The sequence below is a fragment of the Gracilinanus agilis genome, chromosome 3, assembly GCF_016433145.1.
Source record: "Gracilinanus agilis isolate LMUSP501 chromosome 3, AgileGrace, whole genome shotgun sequence".
Classification (NCBI taxonomy): Eukaryota; Metazoa; Chordata; class Mammalia; order Didelphimorphia; family Didelphidae; genus Gracilinanus; species Gracilinanus agilis.
Genome location: NC_058132.1, coordinates 339346487 through 339369788, shown reverse-complemented (window position 1 = coordinate 339369788; position 23302 = coordinate 339346487). Strand labels below are relative to the sequence as shown.

The 23302-nt window shown below is 40.0% G+C and overlaps 1 protein-coding gene across 1 annotated transcript in view; it reads left to right on the top strand.

Moving 5' to 3' along the window:
- LOC123241539 (kalirin-like) overlaps positions 1-23302 on the top strand; it is a 685986-nt gene that overhangs the window by 367503 nt on the left and 295181 nt on the right. The window contains exon 7 of the mRNA XM_044669162.1: positions 2795-2917. Coding sequence (XP_044525097.1) covers positions 2795-2917 — 123 coding nt within the window. The remainder of the gene's footprint in view (positions 1-2794; positions 2918-23302) is intronic.

Genomic DNA, 23302 nt, shown 5'->3' with positions numbered 1-23302 from the left:
CTTCCTAGCTGTGTGACCCTGGGCAAGTCACTTAATCCCCATTGCCTAACCCTTACCACTCTTCTGCCTCAGAACCAATACCAAGTATTCATTCTAAGGCAGAAGGTAATGTTTAAAATAAAATAAAATAAAGGCATCTCTTGATCTTTCTTCCACCTTTAACTTGTGTTCATTTTTCTCCTCTCTTTCACTTCTAAAATTCTAAAAGCTGTCTGTACCTGATAACCCGGATACATCGACTCACTTCAACTCCTTATAGTCTGCCTCACATCCACCAAACTAAGGACTCACTAACCTGTGTATCAAGGATCCCAGCTGCAGACATCTTGACATTTTAAAAATCTAACTTTATCAATGTTTCATTGTACTTTTATTTATTTTATTAAATAAATTCTCAACTACATTTTCATCAGTTCTAGGACTCTGCCCAGGACCTAGGCCAGTGCTCTAAACAAAGTAGCTCCTTGATGGTCATTTGTCGAATTGTTCCATTCCCAGCTTCCTCCCCTGGCAGGCTGTTTGCCAGCCACCAGATTCTGGTGCCAGCCTGGGTGGCAATCTCCTTGATCTCTAGTTCAGTGGGACTGGGTGCCAATGGGTTTACTTATTCTACTATTAACATATCTCTCTAGTTGTTCGAAAATCTAATGAGTCATTTAACATAGAGCACACAGAAAGTCACTTCTCTACCACAGAGATTTGGTAGAAAGCATGTATTTGAGGGGAGGAAAGGGTTTTCTTTGTCATGTAGCAGAAGGTACTGCCTTTTTCCTAGGTAAGTAAGTAAACTCAGAGAAGGAAAGTCAGAGGAATGCACATGCCATGGATTGGCAACAGTAGCAAAGTTTTATCATCCTCTCTCTAGCTTGTTCAGGTTCCCATAAGTGTTTTTTTTGTTTCAACTCTCACCTTCCATTTTTGTATCAATACTGAGTATTGATACAAGGTAGAAGAGTAGTAAGGGATAAGCAATGGGGGTTATGTGACTTGCCCAGGGTCACACAGCTGGAAAGTATCTGAGGTCAGATCTTCACCTGGTCTCTTTCTGCTCCAGATTTTCATGAATGTTAAAGATGCTTTCAGGGCAATAGGAGGCTAGGTGAAGACTTCTAGAATAGCCTTACAAAAACCTTACAGTTTATCATAAGGGTGGTAGAGACGTGTACCCAAATGACCATAATATAAGTTAGAATTTAATTAAAATCTCCTAGGCAGAGAGGGCAATTAGGTGGCACTGTGGATGAAGAACCAGACCTGTAGTCAGCAAGGCTCATCTTTTTGAGTTCATATATAGCCTTAGACACCGACTAGCTATGTGACACTGGGCAAGTCACTTCACTTTATTTGCTTAAGTTTCTTCATCTGTAAAATGAGATGGAGAAGGAAATGACAAACCACTCCTGTATCTCTGCCAAGAAAATCCCAAATGAGGTCATGAGGAGTTGGACATGACTGAAAACAACTGAACTACAACAGCAACATAGGTAGAGAGGCATGAGAGGTTTGACAAGAGCCACACATAATAGAATTAGGGGCCATGGATGGAAGTTGCAGAAAAGCAAATGTCTGAGGCCAGATTTGAACTCATAAAGAAGACTCTTCTGACTCCAGGCCTGGCACTCTGTGCACATGGCAGCACCTAGCTGCCCAAATTTCCTTTTTATGATACCACAAATACTCCTGTTAAAAAGAGCAGGAAGGTGAAAGACAGGAGATTTGAGTGTGAATAAAGGTTATCCCAGCTATGAGGAATGGGAGAAAAGTGATGGGTTTGGAACTAGAAGCTCTCTTTTCAAATCTTAGGCCCTCTCCTTACCACTGGGTGACATTAGCCAAATCCCTGAACCACTCTGGGGCCCACCTTCCTCCTTTGTAAAATGACAGGGATAGACTAGTTCAGAGGTATCAAACACATAGCCGCAACACTTCTGTGTGCTTCCTGGACAAGATTAAAATGTAATTGGGAAGTATTTAATAAAATAAGTAAAAAAAATATAGGTAACAATATTATCTATATTTTCTAGGTCAATAGGCAGCAACAAGTGTTCTTATTTTTTAGTGGTTCAGTGGCCCCTATTTCTATTTGAGTTTAACATTAGTGGACTAGGTGACCTCTAAGGTCCTTTCCCACTCTAAATCTATATAATTTTTGGCAAACATTTAATCTTCTGACCTTCATTTTTCTTAGCTGTCAGCTCTCAATATTACCCCGGATAGTTCTTAAGAATAAATGAGAAGGGGCAGCTAGGTGACTCAGTGGATTGAGAGCTAGACTTGATTTCAAATCTGATCTCAGACACCTCCTACTTGTGTGACCCTGGGCAAGTCACTTGACCCCAATTGCCTAGCCTTTGCCCTTTTGTCTTAGAATTGTTACTAAGACAGAAGGTAAGGGTTATCTAGAAAATAATGAAATAATTGTTGCGAATGTATGGGGGAAAATATTTTAAAAGAGCTTTACAGATTGTAATCCACTTCTAAACCTAGGTCTTTGATGATAATACTAGAAAGAACAGTAAAAAGATACAAGTTTTGGACACCAGGACATTAAATGCATAATCTTCAAGTTAATAAAAGATAACACAGAAATCTTCCTCGAGTCAAAAATACAGGATCTTGGGGGACCAAAACTTCAGTTCTGCCTGGCCTTGAGTCAGGTGGTTGGAGTTCAACTTTCTCTTCCAGGCTTTAGTTGTAGTTTTTGGAGCTTTTAATTTTGGCCCTAACAATCTGGAATTGTGCCCCAGTAGACTCTGACCCTTATGCTTCCCATTTTCTTTCTTGTCTCTTCCAGATGTTCGACTGGATCAGCCATAATAAAGAATTATTCCTCCAGAGTCATACGGAGATCGGAGTCAGCTACCAACATGCCTTGGACCTACAGACTCAGCACAATCACTTTGCTATGAATTCCATGGTGAGTTGAAGGCAGAGCTTGGAAATCTGGGTTCTGAATTCCATATGTGGGAATGGAAGGGATCAGGAATAGAGCAGAAAGGGAGCAGAAAGAGTTGGAGGGAGGAGAGCTGTCCTCTGAAAGTGAATAATGATGGAGAATCCCAAAAGCATTGACAGTCAAATGTGTTAGCGTGTAGAGAAATTCATTCATTCATTATTCCTTCCTTCCTTCAACAAACCTGTTGAACAAACCAAACTTATCACATGTATGTCACTGTGTAGAGGACAGAGGGGATTTATACTCCATTAGAGACTGATTCAAGGGTGTTCTGGAGCCAGCTCATACTGGCCCATAGTTAAATTTTCAGCATGAGCATTTACACCTCAAATATTGGCAAATTGGCTACAAATCAGTGCTTGATCCATTGAATTTGTTCATTGTCTCAAATTAAATGATGGAAAAAAATGTTAATAATGCAGATTAAACTGAAAAGGTTGCTGTGCACACTTTTTTTTGAGTTTGTTGTCAAACATTTAAGAATCCCCTGCCCCCTACAACCACAATAATACATGTGCACAGATAACTAGACCAGGTAAACTGAGGGCAGCTAAGTGACGTAATGGATACAGTATTAGGTTTGGAGTCAGAACGATTCATCTTTCGGAATTCAAATACAGCCTCAGATATTTACTAATGATCTTGAGCAAGTCACTTCACCCTGTTTGCCTCAGTTTCCTCATCTGTCAAATGAGCTGGAGAAGAAATGGCAAACCACTCCAGTATTTTGCCAGGAAAACCTCAAAAGGGATCAGGAAGAATCAGACAACTGAAAAATGACAAAATAACAACAAGGTCTTTTGCTGTTGAGACTCCTTTGGAGAACTCTCAAAAATTAATGGCACAGGATATAAATGCATAAAAGAATTTTAAAATGCTATGAGATCAAGAAAGGAGAAATGATGCCTATATGGGAGGCAAAGAAGATTTCAGAAAGAAAGAAACATTGGCTTTGATCCTGAAAAGATGGGGAGGATGACAACAGGAAGAGATGGGAAGCAGCAGTGATGCTAATGGTAAGAGCCTGGTGAGAGCAGAGAATAGCACGAACAAGGGGGCACAGGCAGGAAGGTGTGGGATGTGTTTGGTGGAAAGGAGGAAATCTCCTGTCTGTCTTAACATTTGCATCAGCAGTTCCTATGAAAGAGACCATTCTGCCTCGTCAGTCCCTGGATACTATTCTCAGCCAACATAAGAAGCATGTCTTGAGTTGTGGTGTCTATTCAATCTGTTACATCAAAGCCTGGATCTTTAGATGATGTTAGTTAGGTTTCTCTTATTGCTGGCCTGCTTCTCTGCTTCCTGATGGTGCCCCAAATCACCCCGAGGCCCTTAGTCACATTCAGTGGAATAAGCTAGCATTCATTAAGTGTCTGCTATGGACTGGGGCACTGTGCTAGGTGCTGTACAGGCCAGAATTGCTTTATTATTCTTACAGCAGTTTTTATTTTTCTTTTTTCCTGGTTAAAGCATTAGTTCTGGAGCTTTCATTAGAATTATTGTGGTAAAGCATCAATGGGTTCTTTGTGCGATGATTGCCCTATTTGGCTTCTCCACCAAGGAGAATAACAGTTAAACAAAACAGCCAAAAGAAGGAATCCCAACCCTTCCACAAGGTACATTAAGAAAGTCCTAGCTGCTGTAAAAATATTCAAATCTTTAGGCCTAGATGAAATGCTGAGGATGCTTTTACATTTAAATTTGCATTGCTTGATGAGAAAAACTTATCCTTCAGTGACATTTCTCTCCCCAGAGGGTTTGCATTGACTGCACATCTGGGAAACGAACTGATGATATTCTATGTTGAGCTCTGGAGCCCCATTTCACTATGGGCCAGGAGGAAAATGAAGACTACCCACCTTTATTCCCTCCCTGTGGAGGCACCCCAGCATTGGGGAAAGGTTCCTCTGGGTTGTTGATGTTTCTCCAATGATAGCAGAAACCTCATCAATTTTTTAATAGAAAAAATATCGTACGTATTGACATAGAAACTTCTTGTGTTCCCTTAGGCATTGTTGCTTATAAAAACACCCATCTTGTTAGTCTGGGTAGTGTGACACAGTGGAAATTCAATAGATAGAGATGGAGATAGAATGATGGACTTACTGTCATAAAGACTCGAATCCCACCTCAGATACTTACTAGTCAGGCAACCTCCAAAGATCTCGGTTTTCTTATCTTTAAAATTAGGGGGAGGAAAAGACTTTTGATGACCTATAAGGCCCTTTCCTGTTCTAACTGTATGTTCCTATGAACATGCATTTATTAAATACTTACTATCCATACTGGGGTGTATGAGGTGTTCGGAGAGGACTTGCATCTCTAGTGTGAGGGTTTGCTGAGTTCTTTTCAGGGGCTACTCTCCTTTTTTGGTGTCCATCTTTTACCCAGCCCTCCCCTATGTTTCCAAGAAGCTGTAACGTGTGGGGTGACCATATTCTGGTAAAACCGTCTTGGCAGATGGGCTAAATCAGGTTGAGGGTAACCAACAGGCCACAAACCTGTCGGTGATTAGGGGGATGTCCACCACAAGCATGTGAAGACTTCCTCTAGGGGAATGGATAGATAAGAACAATTTGTTCCAACAGCCAGGAAGGAGATTGAATCAGGTGTTGTGGAGTGCTTAGAGCTTGGTCAGGCATGGAAGACACCAAGGTCATCATCCACTGCATCCTAGGCCATCATCAATCATCCTGACTTTTGTCTTGCCACAGGACTTGGATGAGTCTGGTACGAGAGTGAGACTGATGACTTTTGCAACTCTGTACCACTTAAATCCAGTTTACTCACTCACAAGTCAAGTCATCCATGATGTCATTGGTCCTCTCTGAAAATGAAGGACAAACAACAAACTATTCTACTATTCAACCAGACCTTGGCAGAAAAAGCAAGCCTTCAAGTTGCTTACATTTTTCCTGGGGGAAACAATAGGCATAATTATTAGTAAATATAAAATAAATATAATAAAAATATTAATAAATATAAGATAAGTAAATAAAAATATAAAATAAAAGTAAGCTTGGGGCCAGGGAACACATTTTCCCTGAGACTGAGGATATCAAGGAGAAAGCCTTGTAGTGGGAGATGATATTTGTTTTTAATTTTCATTGTCTTACAAAACATACTTCCATCTTGGTCACTGTTGTAAGAGCAAACTCATACGTAACCAAAAACCCCCAAATAAAACCAAAGATACACTGCTGTGAAAGATGACTCCAACAGTTCTTTCTCTGGCAGTAGATAGCATTCCCCATTAGAAGTCCTTCAGGATTGTCCCCAGATCATTGCACTGCTTAGAGAAGCCAAGTTTTGACAGTTGATTGTTCCACAATATTATTGCTAGTGTGTACAATGGTCTTGTTTCTCCTTGTTTCACTCTGCATCAGTTCATGAAGGTCTTTCCAGCTCCTATCATTTCTTATAGAACAATAGTATTCCATAACCAACAAATAACATAATTTGTTTAGCCATTTCCCATTTGAGGGACATCCCTAGAAAGTGATATTTGAACTAAAGGCAGATGGAGGTAAGGAGGTAGAACATTCCAGGAATGATGGGAAATCTGTCCTACAGCACAGAGACAGAAGACAGAATGTATATAGAACACTGCAAAGAGGCCATTTTGGCTAGAGACTAACCATAGAGTGCTTAAGAGCAAGTAATGTGTCATTAATCTGGAAAGAGATTGGAGCTAGATAGTGAAGGACTTTAAATGCCAAACAGAGCAATTGGGAGCTACTGAAGCTTTTCGAGGTAAGGAGTGATAGAGTCATGCCCGTGCTTTAAAAATGAGCACTGGACTTGGAGTTGGGTTATGTCATCATTTCGGTCATGTCTGTTTCTTCATAACCCTGTTTGGGGTTTTCTTGGCAATGATATTGGAGTGGTTTGCCATTTCCTTCTCCAGCTCATTTGACAGATGAGGAAACCCAGACGAACAAGACTAAGTGACTTACCCAAGGTCATACAGCTAATAAGTGTCTGAAGTCAGATTTGAACTCATAAAGATGAGACTTCCTGATTCCAAAGCCAGTGCTCTACCCACTGTACCATCTAGCTGACCCAGAGTGAGATCACAGCTGTGGTCAAATCCTGGTTCAACCACTTGTTTTAACTGTGTGATCTTGGGCAAATCATATCATTTCTATGGGCTTCTGCTTCCTTATAGATAAAATGAGAGTTAGACTAAAAAACAGGACCATAGATTTAGAGATGAAAGGGACATCAGATATTCTCTATACTTACTCTCTTATTCTACAGATGAAGAAGCAAAGGAACCTGAGGCTCTAGGACATTATGTGGATTGTCCAAGACTACATAGGCAGTGTCTGATATGAGGTTTGAACCCAAGTCTTTTGGTTCTAGAACCTCTCCTCTTTCTACTGTGCTGAGATGAGCTCTGAGGCCCTTTCCCATTCCCACTATATTACATTGTTATTCTATCCTCATTACATGCCATCTTCTCTATGGAACTCAAAGTTAGGCAAGGTATAATTATTTCCTCTAGTTAAAATACACACGGGGGGGGGGGGGGGGGGGGAAGGGAGGGAGCCCAAACCCCTGAGGTGTATGAGGTTAAGTGGATAGATAAAGGACATCCAATAACTTATTAGGACACTCTGACTTCTGAACTCCCAATTTGATTCATAGACTGGTCAAGATATTGCCAGCACCCAGACAAAGAAGGTGAGAATAGCCTTTCCTCCTCCCATTGCCTATCCTTCCTTCCTTCCTTCCTTCCTTCCTTCCTTCCTTCCTTCCTTCCTTCCTCCCATTGCCTATCCTTCCTTCCTTCCTTCCTTCCTTCCTTCCTTCCTTCCTTTCTTCCTTCCTTCCTTCCTTCTTTCCTTCCTTCCCTCCATCTTAGAATCAATATTGTGTATTGGTTCCAAAACGGAAGAGATGTAAGGGCTAGATAATGGGGGCTAAAAGACTTGCCTGCATCACACAGATAGGAAGTGTCTGAGGACAGATTTGAACCCAGGACCTCCCATCTCTAGACTTGGCTTTTAATCTGTTGAGCCACTTAGTTGCTCTCACCTTTTTTTCTTAATAATTAAGGCTGCCTAAATTAAAATGAGTGTCTTTAGGATTGCTCCATTTAGTGGGGAGGGGTCTTCAAGTGAAAGTTATAGAGGATCAGTCACCAGGAATGTCATAGAGAGAATTTCTTTATTCTGTTCAGATTTATTAGTTGGCCTCTGAGATCATACGATCCTAGATTAAAGGTCTAGATCTGAGAGGAAACTTAGAAACAATTGAACCCAACCCCCTCATTTTACAGATGAGGAAACTAAGGTCCAAAATGTGAAGTGACTGTTTCTCAGTCATTCATGAAGTAAAAGGCAGAGAGATCAGTCTCAAATGAAGGCCCTTTGACTCTAAATACAGTATTCTTTCAACTGGAATTGATTCAGATCTCATATGGTCATTCAGGAGAAAAGCATCTGTATGTACTTAATTCATCAAAGAAAAGTGAGTAAATAATGGAATCATAGATCCAATTGGCTTTGATTATTTATAAACTTTGTGGATTGTCCATAGAGAGCTTAGTTTTCTTGCTGTTTCCCCCTCCCCCCATTATAGTCTCAATATTGGTGGATTCATAAAAAAAAATTAAAAAAAATTAAAAAAAAACCTTTACTTCCATATGTGGAAACATCTCTCCTTCCTAAGATTTCTTAGTCTGGAATCCACAGACTCCCAAGAGGTAGAAGGGGAGATTGCAGGAGGCCCATGAATTTGGATAAGAAAAAACGTTTAATTTCACTAACCTTTGCTTTCCCTTGAAATCCTTTGTATCTTATTTTATGCGGTAAAAAAATCATTATTCTGAGAAGGGTCTATAAACTTTACCAGATTGCCAGAGGAGTCTCTAACACACAAAAGAATCCATCTACGACAAAAATCATTGGACAGGTGACTTTCTGTAAAAGTCCTTCAAAAAAGGCTTCCTAAAGCAAAAAAGAGATGTGCCTTGGTTTTAGACTATCCAAACCCCTATTTACCTTTGTTATTATGGATAATTGAGAGTTGATGGCATTTTAGCTATATTTTCTATTTGAAATTTACTTCTGAATTTCTCATGCAAAGGAGAATAAAAGGAGACAGGTGGAAATGTGCTGAGTGAAAGCAGTTTCTGTGACTGGAGGAACAGGGAGGAATGATTTAATATACTATAGCCAATTAGCTTGTTACAAGCCATCTCTTGGCCTCCCTGCTGCACTTGAATGTAGGAAGGTTCTCAGATGCCTACTTAGCCTAATTAAGTTGAATCTTGTATATCTGGCTGCAGGGTGAGGACAATGAAATCTCAGAGATTGTTTAATGAAACTGCCAGGCACCTGTGTTTCATAATCATGGCTCAGTGCTTTTCTAAACCAGAAGGCTTACAGGTTAGCTATCGGTAAGAATTTCCAAATTTCCTAGCAAAGGGTAAAAGTGTCTATTATTCCAAGTATGTGAGTGAGGAAAGTTTCAGAATTGCTTCTTTGGCTTGACTTGAAGTAGGTTAATGGATGGGATGACTTGTCAAGACTCATTTTTGCCCACTGACTTAAAAATAATTAGTAGCTCAAAGGAAAGAAAGAATGGGTTCAGATGGAGTCAAAATGTGTGAATCCATAGAGACATTTCTCCTTTTTGAAATACTGAAGCATTTCCAGTCTCTTCCTTTCCAATTGGTCTCCTACTCAGTCAACAAATCAACATAATTGTGACACAAATCTGACACATCTCTCCCTCTTCCTCTACTCAAGAATCCTCTCTATTGACTTTAGCATAAAATACTAAAAACTTAGTTTGACATTTAAAACTCTTCCCAATATGGCCTCTAGTTGTTTTTATGTATGATTCTTTGTAACCCTATTTGGGGTTTTCTTGGCAAAGATAATGAAGTAGTTTGCCATTTCCTTCTCCAGCTCATTTTATAGGTAAGAAAACTGAGGCAAACAAGGTTAAGTGACTTGCCCAGGGTCACACAGGTAGTAAATTAGGTCAGGCCAAATTTGAACTCAGGTCTTTCTGACTCCAGGCCCAGCTGGCCACTTACCTTTTTTCTTGTTCCATTTTTTCATCTTTCATACACTCTTCATTTGAATCAAACTGGCCTGCTAGCTATTCCTTATTTCTGACTTTTTGCCCCCCCCCACCTTGGGGCTTTTATGCAAGTGCCCTCCCATGTCTATTTGTTCATTACTCCTCACTTCCACCTTAGGATTTCTAGCTTCCTGTGAAGCATCACTAAGATGCCAGATGAGGTCTTTCCCAACCTCTCTAGTTGTTAGAGTTTTCTCACATCTGAAGCTTCTTTGCTTTACCTATTCCTATAGGTATTTTATTTTCCACCTTCCTTGCCCCCTGCACCAGAATGTGTATTATTTCAAGGAATGTTTCTTCTTTATATTTTCATTGCGATTGCCTAGCACCATCTTGTCCATAAGGACTTTGATGGTTGTTGAATTGAAGATATAGATGCTTTCCTGATATTTTTCATTTAAGTTGGATCTCATTTTCTCATTGAATTTAACTACAACATGAAGGATCCACTATCTTTGTTTTTGATTGATCACTACTGCATGATGATTCTTGACCTTTAAATTTCTTACCCTTCCCCAATTCAATCAATCAATAAGTATTTTTAAAATTCTTACTGACAATGTGTATCAGGCATGATGTTAAGTGTTAAGAGATATAAAAAGAGGTAAAAGATAAGTACTGCCCTAAAAGGCGTTTATAGTTTAATGGGAGAGACCAATGCAAACAAAATATGTACAAAATACACTATTTGGGATAAATAAAAAATGATCTGGAAACAGTTCCTCTGGGAACAAACGTGGTTTAAAAGTCAGAGAAATTCTGAGTAAAATTCTTTTAGGAAAAACAATGATCACCCCATTAAATCACATGTTTTTATAATTTCTATAATTGTAAATTATGATTTTTCTAATATTCTTTTTTACCTCATTTTCATAAAGTGGTCAGACTTTTGTGTGACTTCAAAAGTTTAACTTCTAGAGAACATGAACATTCTCCAGAAGGAACGAGATAATGTTCAATCTGAGAAGACAAATAAATTTATAAATTTTTAAAATTAAAATGAACATTATGACAGACTACCAATTATTAACCCTTCAATACTGGAGGGACAGTAAGTGATGATATCTGTTTCTCCTCCTAAACAGCATTAAGATTTGTCAGCCTGGGGGCAGCTGGGTAGCTCAGTGGATTGAGAGTCAGGCCTAGAGACAGGAGGTCCTAGGTTCAAATCCGGCCTCAGACACTTCCCAGCTGTGTGACCCTGGGCAAGTCACTTGACCCTCATTGCCCATTGCCCACCCTTACCACTCTTCCACCTATGAGACAACACACCGAAGTTAAGGGTTTACAAAAAAATAAAAAAAAAAAAAAAAGATTTGTCAGCCTGTGGGTTTTGAGAACAAAATGGGTTAGTGCTTTGTTTTTGTTTTTAATTTCTTGTGTGTGTGTTTGTAATTCCCACTCAATGGATTCTTTCCCTCCTACTCTTTGTAAAGATACCTACTAAGTTCATTGGGAAAAATATATCCAGCCTTCTGACAACATCTCAAAAATGCTGGCTTCCCCAGAGCCCGCAGAATCTTCTTCATTCTTGTCATTGCTAACTGCAGCAAAAGCTTTTTTCATAACCACTCTATAAACTGACTGCAGCCTTCTCTGTAAAAAGAGGTGTAAGTGAAGGAAAAAGAGGGTAATATTATTCAACACAAGAACCACAATTTTTTCTAATTTAAGAAATTTAATTTAAGAAAATCGCACGTATCTATAGGCATGTATACATATATTTACATATGTGTGTGTGTGTGATTTGAAATAGATGAATCTCTAAAGGAAAACCAAAAGCCACATACTGGCCACGTGATGGTTTTTGAATTAAGGTTAATTGTAGCATCGACTGTGGTCTGCCAAGAACATGTGTTCTTTGCTCAAATCATTGACATTCAGTTTAAAGAATAATAATACTTACTGAGTGCTTAGTATATACAAGGGCCCTGGACAAAATGACCCAGTCCCTGACCTCAGAGAACTTGGAATCTAGCAGTAGAGAGAAGATGTAGATACAAATAAATGTAATGTAAGGTAGAATGTAATGTCTGTAGGAAAGTACTATGGAGGCATTACTTCTAGTGGAATCAGGGAAGGCTTCATGGAGTAGGTGGAATATGAGGAAGACCTTGAAAGGCAGGTAGGATTCTATAGGTAGAGAACTTAGATGGGGAAGGAAAATAGAGATACAGGAATAGGAAAAGGACATGAACTGCCTAGTACAAAAGTAGTTCATAGGATCATAGTTACAGGGATTAAAGGGACCTCAAGGACATCTAGTTCTATATCCTCCACCACTTATTTTACAAATGAGGAAAATGAGGCCCAGGGAGTTTAAGTGATTTGCCCAAAGTCACACAGTCAGTTTGAACAGAATAGAGGATGCATGAAAGAATTTAATGGAAAATGAGGCTAGAAAGTCAGATAGGAATAATATCATAGAGGGCCTTGAATGCAAAAGCTAAGGAGTTTTTAGACAATAGGGGCCACTGAAGATTTTTGAGGTAGGAAGTGGCATCTTTTTTCTTTCCTTTACTTTCTTTTTTATTTTTTCAGCATGTATTACATCAGGAAAAAAAATTAAGACCAAGGTTTTGTTAGTTATTGAGAAATTGGATACATTTTGTATTAAATTATTTGTATTAAATAAACTAAATTGTTGTGACATTGGTGACGTGTTCCTTACTGAAACTTTTAGCAAGATTATTCAACAGTAGTATGCAGGGAGAATTTATGTGGGGGAAAGAGATCAGATGTCATTGCAATATTCTGGTCTAGAGGTAATGAGAGCCTGGAATAAGTAGAATAGTAATGGAATGATGGCAAGATGGTGGCTAAAACATGAGAAGAAGAGCCAAAGATGATTTTTAGGCTATGAACTCTGATGGATGACAAGCTAAGGGTGCCATTAGTAGAAATAAGAAAGTCAGGCACAAGAAGAGTTGATTTGTGGGGGAAGAAGGTTTCAATTATAGAAATGTTTAGTTTGAGCTGTTAGCAGGATATGTCAGGTAAAGATGGCCCTTGGGTAATTTGAAATAAGACCTGGAATTCAGGAAAGGATTGGGAATGGAGATACAGAATTGAAAGATGAGTTTGGGGAGAAGGGGATCTTTTGTAAACTTTGAGAGTGAATTGAATTAATCTATTATAAAATATCCTTAATCCTTTTTTTCCTTTTAGTAGAGGAAGAGTAATGATTAATTAGACAGTGATTACATAGGAATGTACAAAAATATGCCATTGACTTGGAGGCTTGGTGATAGGTGAGAATCTCCTGAGGACTATAAACTAAAGACATGACTAAATTCAACTCAAGTTGGCAGGATGAGTGCCAGGGAAAGAGGCCATTTTGATTTTAATTCATGTGAGACTAAGAACCATGAAAAGACTCATGATCTTTTAGCAGGATCTCGGACTGATTACTAAGCTGAAAAGACCATTTGGGGTAGGAGTATAGTGTTCATTCATAGATAATTCCAATTACCTTTAACCTTAGTAGTTATATATGAATTAGGATGTTGTTCAATTGTTTTTCAGTTGTATCTGATTCTTCATGACCCCATTTGGAGTTTTCTTGGCAGAGATACTACAGTGGTTTGCCATTCCTTCTCCAGTTCACTTTACAGATGAGGAAAAGGAGACAAACAGGTTAATAACTTGCCCAGGTTCACACAGCTAGTAAGTATCTGAGGTCAGATTTGAACTCAGAAAGAGAATCTTCCTGACTTCAGGCCTGGCTCTCTATCTACTGTGCCACCTGGTTGTCCAGAATTTAGGTAACTCTCCTTTACAAATTTTGACTCTCCCTTGCAAACCCCACAACATATTTTATTGATGACCTTAATGTTATTTTGAATCAGGAAATGATGGGAAATAATGCATGGATGGTAGAATTAGAGTTCCCAGGGTCAGTGGTAGAAACAAAATAGGAAGAGCAGATGGTCTGAGTTTGCCAGAGCTCTAAACCTAGAAAGCTAAGACAGAGAACATAAAAGTCAGGGGCATAGTACTTTACACTAGAATTTGGGAATCATGTCGTTTCAGATTACAATAAAAGTAAGGTCTGGGCTAGAGCTATATCCTTCTTTGTCAGCTCTCTGAAGGGATGGGTCTTCTTCTCTGAAGGGATGTGAGGTTTTCAATTCATGGCAGTGGTTCCCAAACTTTTTTGGCCTACTGCCCCCTTTCCAGAAAAAATATTACTTAGCACCCCCTGTCACATGCTGTCACTGCCCCCTTACAGTTATTCACCACCCCCAAATGCACCTGTGGCCATCACCGCTCTCCTGGATCACTGCAGCACCCACCAGGGGTTGGTGGCGCCCACTTTGGGAATCACTGGTTCAAGGCAATGATAGGCAAACTTTTTAAAAAGGGGACCAAAGGAAAGGAAATGCTCATCTATCAGTCTGTTTCTAAAGCAACTCTTTTGAAGTTTCATTGTGTTGTATCCTACTCATTGTATTTGTCAGATTAGGAATAATGTCCCGAGGCCGGATAGGACATTTCAGGGGGCCACATCTAGTCCAAGGGCTGTAGTTTCCCCTTCACTACTTTAAGGTATATCCTTAGAGCAGTGTATCTTCTTAACAGTGTTGGCTATAGGTTTGGGAATAGATGAACTCACCAGGGGATAGAGTGAAGAGAAAGAGGAGAAAAAAACTTGGAGAATAAGCCATGGAAGAACAGAGCTAGCTATGACTAGGGTAAGGCAATGAAGCTCTGCCTCAGGATGTGAAAATTTAGAAAACAACACTTGTGATTCAAGGGTAGAAAAAAATTGAATTTAATACCTAGTTAGTCAAGATAATTACCCAAAACAGGAAGCTACCAGATGGAAGCTTCTTCCTCTTGCTCCTGCACCTCAGCTGAGCTCCTACCTAGGCTCTGCACCCTCCTGTGGCTACATTCATTTAGTCAATGATCCCATCATGTTTCTATCCATTGGGATCTGGTACCCCTATCACCAGGCTTTTCTTTCTTTAGCCATAGGACCATATCCCTGATATCTTCATCTCCTTACAGGACCTTATATTCCTAGGTTTTAAGGTTCCTTAAAGGTTCCTTCCTAAAGACTCTTCTCCATCCTTATTCGTAACTACATGCTCTAGGGCCTAGGCGAAAGAATTGCCACTTAAAACTCTGTTGGACAATATTTACATTAAAGGGATCAGAGGAAAAAGAAGTGATAAAAGGCAAGGAGAAAGACCAGTCTATTAGAAAGAAGAATTAGTGTATTATAGTGTCTTGGAAGGTAGCCTGTTGAACACAGCAGAAAATACAAGAAGAATGAGAAAAGAAAAAATGCCTTATGGTTTAGAGTTTAGGAGATCACTGATAATCTTTGAGACAACAGTTTTACATGACTGGCGGTATCAGAAGCCAGATTTCAGGGAGTTGAGTAATGAATGGGTAGGAATTAGATACAGTAAGTATAGACTATTTGGATGAATTTGGCAATGAAAGGAAGGAAGGAGATGGTATGGTAGCTCAAAGGAGATAGTAAGACCAAGGGAGAGAGATTTTATTGCTTATGATGGAGAAGACTTCACTATGTATATAAACAAGAGAAGAGGCCAGTTTAAAGAGAGAAATTAAAGATACCAAAGAGATCATTTGATTGATGGGTAAAGGTAATGGTAATGGAGAAGGCTGGATGTTATGGAGCCAAGAAATATGGAAGGGAGAAGGCTTCCCTATTTTGTGCTAAAGAGACAATGATAGGTGAAGATCCAGATAAATTTTGGTGTCACTAAGAAGGGAAATTGATGAAATGTTTCATATTGACACCAAGAAGAAATTAGATAAATTAGGTCCAAGAAGAAAAGAATGGAGAGTTCTTCAAATTTGTTGTACCCCTACAGGATTTGATAGCATTCTCCAAAATTGAGGAAAATGAATGAGCTACCATTAATCTTGGAGTCTACTTCTCCAGGTGAGTGGCAGATACTCATCAATGGAAAGAAAGGGAGAAGTCACTTCCTTGGTATAGAGAAGCAATACTATCAACTTCCTAGGTCAGGAGGCCTCCCTTACTAGCCTTTTCTACCCGTTTCGCAGTAACATGTTTCCTTGAATGACTCTAGACCAGCCATACTGGAGAACCAACCATTATTCCTGTCCTCAAGAAGAAGCATATAAAAAAGCCCCTTGACTAAAATGAAGAGTTGGCTCACGATAAAAAATCTCACTTACTTTAGGTACCTCATGCTTATAGATCCTTCCTAGTCTCTGGAGCTCCCCTTCTCTCCTTGAGATCCCCTGTTGTTCAAGTCTCTTGTCCTGGATTCTTTGTCCCTGATTCCCAATGCAAAAACTCCCTTCCTGAATGCCAGACAAATATGTATGTTGAACTCTAAGACCTCCCTGTTGCTTCAGCCCTTGGCTATGTAGGTGAACTTTTGGCCTGTAGTCAGCTTAGACCTTCAGATCATGCTTATCCCAAATCTCATGGGTTCTCAGCCCTGCCTCTACTTTCTGACCAGTCTATGCTATGGACTTGAAGCTAAAAGTTAAAAGAAATAGTCTAAATAGTCTTGAGTGTTCTCCTGAGCAGGCTGACTCTCACACAAATTTATAGATCTGATTGTTGGAGGATTAGACAGATGCCTTCCTCAGCTATCCTGATTCTTTTTCATCTGGTCTTCTTCTCAATTCTCTAATTATTTTGTGGCAGCCCAAGAATCTTCAGTATTTACCAAAGAACTTTCCATTATAATACCTGTCTCAGACAGAACCAGAACTCCTTTGGAGACTTTCTTAGTTCATGGGATTCTCAATTTACCACTAGCAGAGATGTTAGAGATCACCTACCCCAATCCCTTCATTTTACTTTTGAGGAAACTGAGGCTAAAGGAGGTAAAGTCCAAGGTCACACATGTCATAATTGGCATAGCTGGATTTTGAATCCAGGTCCTGTGACTTCACCTTCAGGAATCTCCTGAGCCTATTGTAGAAGACTTTACTACTATAGGGACAACACCAGGCATTCTTCCACCAGGGCCCTTGGCATTGTCCAAATCTACTAAAGCTGCAGGGTGAATCTGAGTGCCCATTAGAGAAATGATAGATTTCTTTTCATTTAGTGAGCTTGATCTTGGTTAAGAGACCAACAGGCAGGGAATACCCACTCACTCAAGTGGAGACAGATTGAAGAAAGATAACCAGAAGGAGTTCTCAAGAAAGGATTTTAATTGGAAATAGTTTTGGCTAGAAGTAGTTTTTTTTAATTTGTTAACACTTACTTTCCACCTTAGAATCAATACTGTGTAGGTAGAAGAGCAGTAAAGGCTGGGCAGTGGAGGTTAAGTGACTTGCCCAGGGTCACACAGCTAGGAAGTGTCTGAGACCAGATTTAAATCCAGGATCTCCTAGCTCTCAGTCCACTAAGGCACCTACCTAACTGACCTCTAGCCTTTTAATTACTAAGGCAATAAAGCATGGCACGGTACGGACTACTTGTCAATAATTAGTACAGCTAGCTAGTGTGAGAGGAGTCAAATTCACTATTCTTTATGTTCATGAGGTTGTTTCAAGGGTTCCTTACCTACAAAGGAGATTAACCTTCCCACAAAATTTGTTAGAGTTGTTTAGCAAAGCTGATGCAGTAGAAACTTTACCTGGGGCAGAGTTTGGATAAGAACTGGGAACTGTCATCAGTCCTACAGCTGGGTAGGCAGCAGCCACTGAAACTCATCTCCCTGCTAAAGGTATTGGACCTGATGTTAGCTGTCCATCCATGTCTTGGGAAAGTAGATGAAGGGAGACTTGTGATTCCAGCAGAAATGAAGTGTGCCTCAACAGGATGTCAGAATGCCTGATGTGAAAGCATTATTGATGACAATAAAGGTGATATGGTTTCAGCCGATGCAGCTCCTCAAATGGACATAATTAAATCTTACCTGAGACAGTACCAATGAATGCCAGTGACTTGGAATATCCTTGAGGTGGGGAAAGAACAATCCCCTCCTGGGCCTGAGAAGATGAATTCTGCGTGGGGATGATAGCAAGCATAAAGTAAAGTGGTAAAACAAGTTGGTACTGAGGCGTCTAAAAAGCACTGATATATACTGAACGTTGGTTCAATTCCTGGCTCAGACACTGATTATCGGGGTGACCCTGGGCAAGTCACACCATTTCTCTGGGTCTCATTTTCCTCATCTGTAAAGGATTCCACATCTAAAATTCCTTTCATCTCTATAGCTGTGAACCTCTGACCATAAAAATTAATTGCTGAGCAAAAATTGAGGGTAAGAAGAATTCAGATAAAATCAGGGACCCCAAATCCAGGGAGTGAAAAGGAGTTGCCTGTTGGTCTAACTTGGGCTGATCTCACAAAGCTTTAGTGTTCTTTTTTAAATCCTTACTATCTCTGAATCAATAATATATATTGGTTCCAAGGCAGAGGAGCAATAAAGTCTAGACAATTGGGGTTAAGTGACTTAGCCAGGGTCACACAGCTATGAAGTGTCTGAGGCCAGATGTGAGCCCAGGATCCATCATCTCTAGGCTTGGTTCTTCATCCACTGAGCCACCTAACTGCCCCAAGCTTTAGTCTTTTTACTGCTAATTGTATTTCATACTATTGGTAGGATGTGCCAATGAGGTCATGGGGTAGGGCCTGCCTAGCTTCCTTCTGACTAAACTGCTCCCATAAGGCCATGGATAGGTACAATAAAACCACATGGGGGTGGATTCCCTCTGTTTTTTAGGGTTAAAATGTCAGTTTCAGGCTTGACCAGTCTAAGTCTCCTGCTAACTTGAATTAGAAGGGAATAGCATTTAGCATCAAAGAAACGTTGACCTTGACTCTAGGAGAAGAGAGAGATGGGCAATCCTTAAAGGTTCTAGGAAGTGTTGGAAAGAAGCAAATTCCCATTAGTCTTACAGTTCAGCTCAATATTTGGAAGAGCTAGGATAAAGATTTAGAAGAAAAAGTAATCCATCAGCAAGCATTTATCAAGGACTTTACTGTCTTCCAGATACTGTGTCAGGTTCTGGGGATAAAAAAAAAAAAAAAACAAACAAACTATCCCACCCCCAAGAACTTATGTTTCAGAGGAAGGGAAAACATATACAAATACAGAATATATGCAAAGTTGTTGAGGTGATGAGGGGCAGTATCAGCTTATCTAGGTGAATCACAAAAGATCCCATAGGCCACTTAAGATGATACTTGAGCTGAGCTTTGAAGACAACTTTGAAGAAAACTCTGAAGAAAAGCATGGGATAGACAGGGTGACATGATGGATAGAGTGCTTCACTTGAATCAGGAAGACTGGTTCAAACTCTGCCTCTGACACTTACTAGGAAAGTTGCTTAACCTCTGTCTCAGTTTCCTAGTCTATTTAATGAGGGGATTAGACAAGATGGTCTCTAAAGTCCCTTCCAACTCTTAATCTACTGTGCTTTTATCAAAACATTCATTTCACTATAATTCATCTACGGCTGATTTAAACTTTTCCTAAGGTTAGGGACAGTGAAGTGTATTGTCAAGACTATCTATGTAAGATGGGATGTATGTGTTCATACTAGCCCCTCTGGTATGAGGTCTGCTCAGCCCTTTTCAGGGTTGCTCATTCACATTTGGCACCCACTTTTCATCCAATTCTCACCTATGGCTCCAAGAAGCTGTAGTACGTGCAGTAGCCATACCCTGGCAAAACTGTCTCCACAGATGGGCTAATGCAGGTTTGATGAGCCTCAAACCCACTGGTAAATTAGGGCAATGTCTACTCCAGGCAGTGTGAAATGGGTAGATGAGAACAATTTGTTCCAAAGTCTATGAAGGTGGCTAATGCAGAGATTGGTTGGACATAGAAGATGCCAAGGACAAGAAGGTGCCACTGTATTCTGGCCATCATTAATAGTCTTGACTTTTGTCTTGCCACTGGACTTGGGTGACTCTAGAAGGGAGAGTGAGGCTGATGACTGTGCAGCTCTGCCTCACATAAATCCAGTTCCCTAGAAAATCAAGACATCACCCTGTGATATCATTGGCCATCTTCAAAATAAAGGATGAACAGCACCTTTGTAAGGAAATATTTGTCACCAACTATTCTTTCCTCCTTACTTTCCCACTGTGGTCAGGGGCCTCCACTTAGCCCCATCTATAGACTTCAGACCAATCACACCTGTGGATTAGCTCTTTTCTTTGTTAAATGATTGGGTGTGGTTCTGGTGCTCCATCCCTGTTACCCAAGCACCTTGCCTAGGCAACTTTTCTCTATTCTAGACCTATTGCCTATATTGATTTTTCATTTGCCTGACTACTTAGGGGTTCTGATCCATTGCCACCTCTGAGCTACTTATGTGTATCTCAATCAACAAACATTTATTAATGCCTGCTGTGTGCCAGACTATGTGCTAAGCACTGAGGATACCAAAAGAAGCAAAAGATTGTCCCTGCCCTCAAGGAGCTCATAATCTAATGGGGGAGACAAACAAGCCATACACAGGAAAGTAGGAAATAATTAGAGGAGGGAAAATAATTAAGAGGAGTTGAGAAAAGGCTTCCTGTAGAAGATGGGATTTTACTTGGGACTTGAAGAAAGACAGGGAAGCCAGCAGGCAGAGATGAGGAGGAAGAGTATTCCAGGAATGAGGGACAGCCAGAGAAAATTGTAAAATGGAGAGATGGAGTGTCTTGTGCGTGGACAGTATGGAGGTCAGTGCCACTATTGATTATGGCTCTATCATTGACTTATAACCACCTGAGACTGATTGTTTAATGGTTTTGCAGAGTAACCCCTTGAGTGCTCTATTCTTCTGTAAACTTCACCCTCCCCTCCAACATAGCAGATAAACCAATCCAACAGATAAACCAATCCAACAATTGCCTCCCCTCAGCCAGATCTGCTGCTATCACAAATGCATTTGGTTCTTTGCATTTAAGGATGATTCATGCCTCTTCCTTGACAGTTCCTGGGACTGAGTAAAAGGCACAAAAATGGATTCAGGGAATAATCAGTGCATGTAGCAGTAACCCTGAGTATGTCAAATTGGGTAAGAGTGGCTCTAATTTGGCAATACCAGATGAAGAATTGGATCTGGAGAAGTAGGACTGAGATTGTTATGGTGCAGAGCAAGTGAGATAGGGAACTTGGAAGCAAGTAATGGGACAGAAGCCCAGCAGGACTAGAACACAAATTTCCTAGGATAGAGCAAACTGGAGATTCAAAGTCCATTCAAATGCTCCTTTTCTTCTTTTGTCCAGGAAGGGGAATATGAGTATGAAGCTTTGAATATAATGTTGGACTTGGCTGATGTATTGGTTAGTTTTGATGAACTGCTCCCCTCCCCCTTTTCTCTTTTATTCTTTATTACAAGGGATAGCTCTCTAGGTGGGCTAGGGGAAGGATAAATTCAGAAATGAAGGTGCTATAAAAACAAGATAGCAGTAAAAACAAAAACAAAAATAAATCCATGTGAACATTCAGGGACTGAGACGTGTCCATGGTGCTACACAGATGCATAGGCTTGGACTTCTCTCTTACTCACCTCTATCTTTCTGTGGGTGGGGATGTTCCTCCTTAGGTTTCTCCAGTCACAGTCTCTGTTCCTCTTCTCTGGGAAGGAGTTTCTTTTCCCAAGAAAAGGAGGTAAAAATGGTAAAGACCGTGACTCAGATACAACTCAAGCTGATCAGACTTTGCCCTTTCTTTCCCTAGCCCCAATTGCTGCTGATTTGCTCACTCATTACTTTATACTTGGATTCCTGGAGGGATCCCTAGAAGGATTTAGGCATAAATTGTAAAAATGTATTGATAATTCTTTTTCAGTTCTGAAACCCAAACTAGTTGTTTGCTGACCCTCACCCTCTCCGTTTTTCTCCTTCTATCTCCTTTTTCCCCTCTCCTTCACTTTCTCCCCTCTTCCATCCTTTCTCTCTTCCTTTCTCTTCCTTTTCTCTTTCCCTTTTCCCTTCATCTTTCTGTCTCTAACCCCTTCTTTTCCCCCAGAGGTAGCTGGTGGCATAATGGACAGAATACTAAGCCCGGAATCAGGACCAAATTTGACTTCAGACACTTACCAACTCTGTGACCCTGATCAAGTTAATTATTATGTTTGCCTCAGTTTCGTCATTTGTAAAATGGGAATAATAAATAACATCTACCTTACAGGGTTATTGAGAAGATCAAATGAAATAATATTTAGAAAAGTACTTAGCAGTGTGCCTTGCATGTAATAGACACTATATAAGGCTTATTCCCTTCCTTTTCCCTCTCTTTATAGGCTTTTCCAATTGCCTTTCTTCACTAGATTTGATAAATGACATCCTTAGATTAACAATGCAGTGATTAACTATGGTTAACACAGTTCCAAGCATAGAAGATAAAATCAATCAAAAGGCATACATCTTTAAGAAGTAGAGATGTCTTCTGTCCTAGGAAATACACTCACTGTGAAGCTGGGAGAGAAAGGGAAGAAAGTAGGCTGGGAGCCACCATTTTGGGTCTTATTCTCTAGATGAATTTCAGAAAAGCAGGCCTTTCCCAGATAGACCTTGTGGCTGTAGAGTCCAGCACTGTTCCCATCTTGCTTCCATGGAAACTGATCTCACTATCTTTCTATTTAGCCCCTACCTACTCCATTACTTCCTTTCCCCACAATCTATTAGGACAAGAAAAGTTAGTTTGTGATTATGGTCCTAGACTATTCTACTCTGGAATGCTGGGAGTGATTTCTGCCCCAAACCTGCAGGCATCTATCTCCAGTGTCATGATCATCTTGGCAACCCTCAGATAATGCCCTGTATAAAATGGAGTGATAATATTTGCACTGTCTGCCTCACAGAGTTGTGGTGAACTTTAATGCATATAAAGTTCCTTTTTAATTTTTTGTAAATCAAAAACTACTATGTATGTGTAAGCTCTTGGCTGCCTCCAAACTCCCACCTTAAGGACTGATTCACTATTTGTGATTCCCGAAGGCTCAATGTCCTTTCATTTACAAGATCTGGGTATGAGAAGCTAATCATCCCACTTACTTACTGAATTACTGACGAATCTCCAGTTCTAAGAAAGGGGGGGAACATTTCTTGGGAATAAATTTCCCTGAAGTATAGATACAGACCTCTACCTCAAAGGAAAGCTTTAAAAAAGTTCTCCCAAGCTTAGATAAATTAAAGACTAAATGTTAGAACTTCAAAGGAATCTTTGAGGTCATTGAGTCCAGCCAATCTTGATCTTAACTCTCTGTGTGTGTGTGTGTGTGTGTGTGTGTGTGTGTGTGTGTGTGTGTGTGTGTGTGTGTGTTATG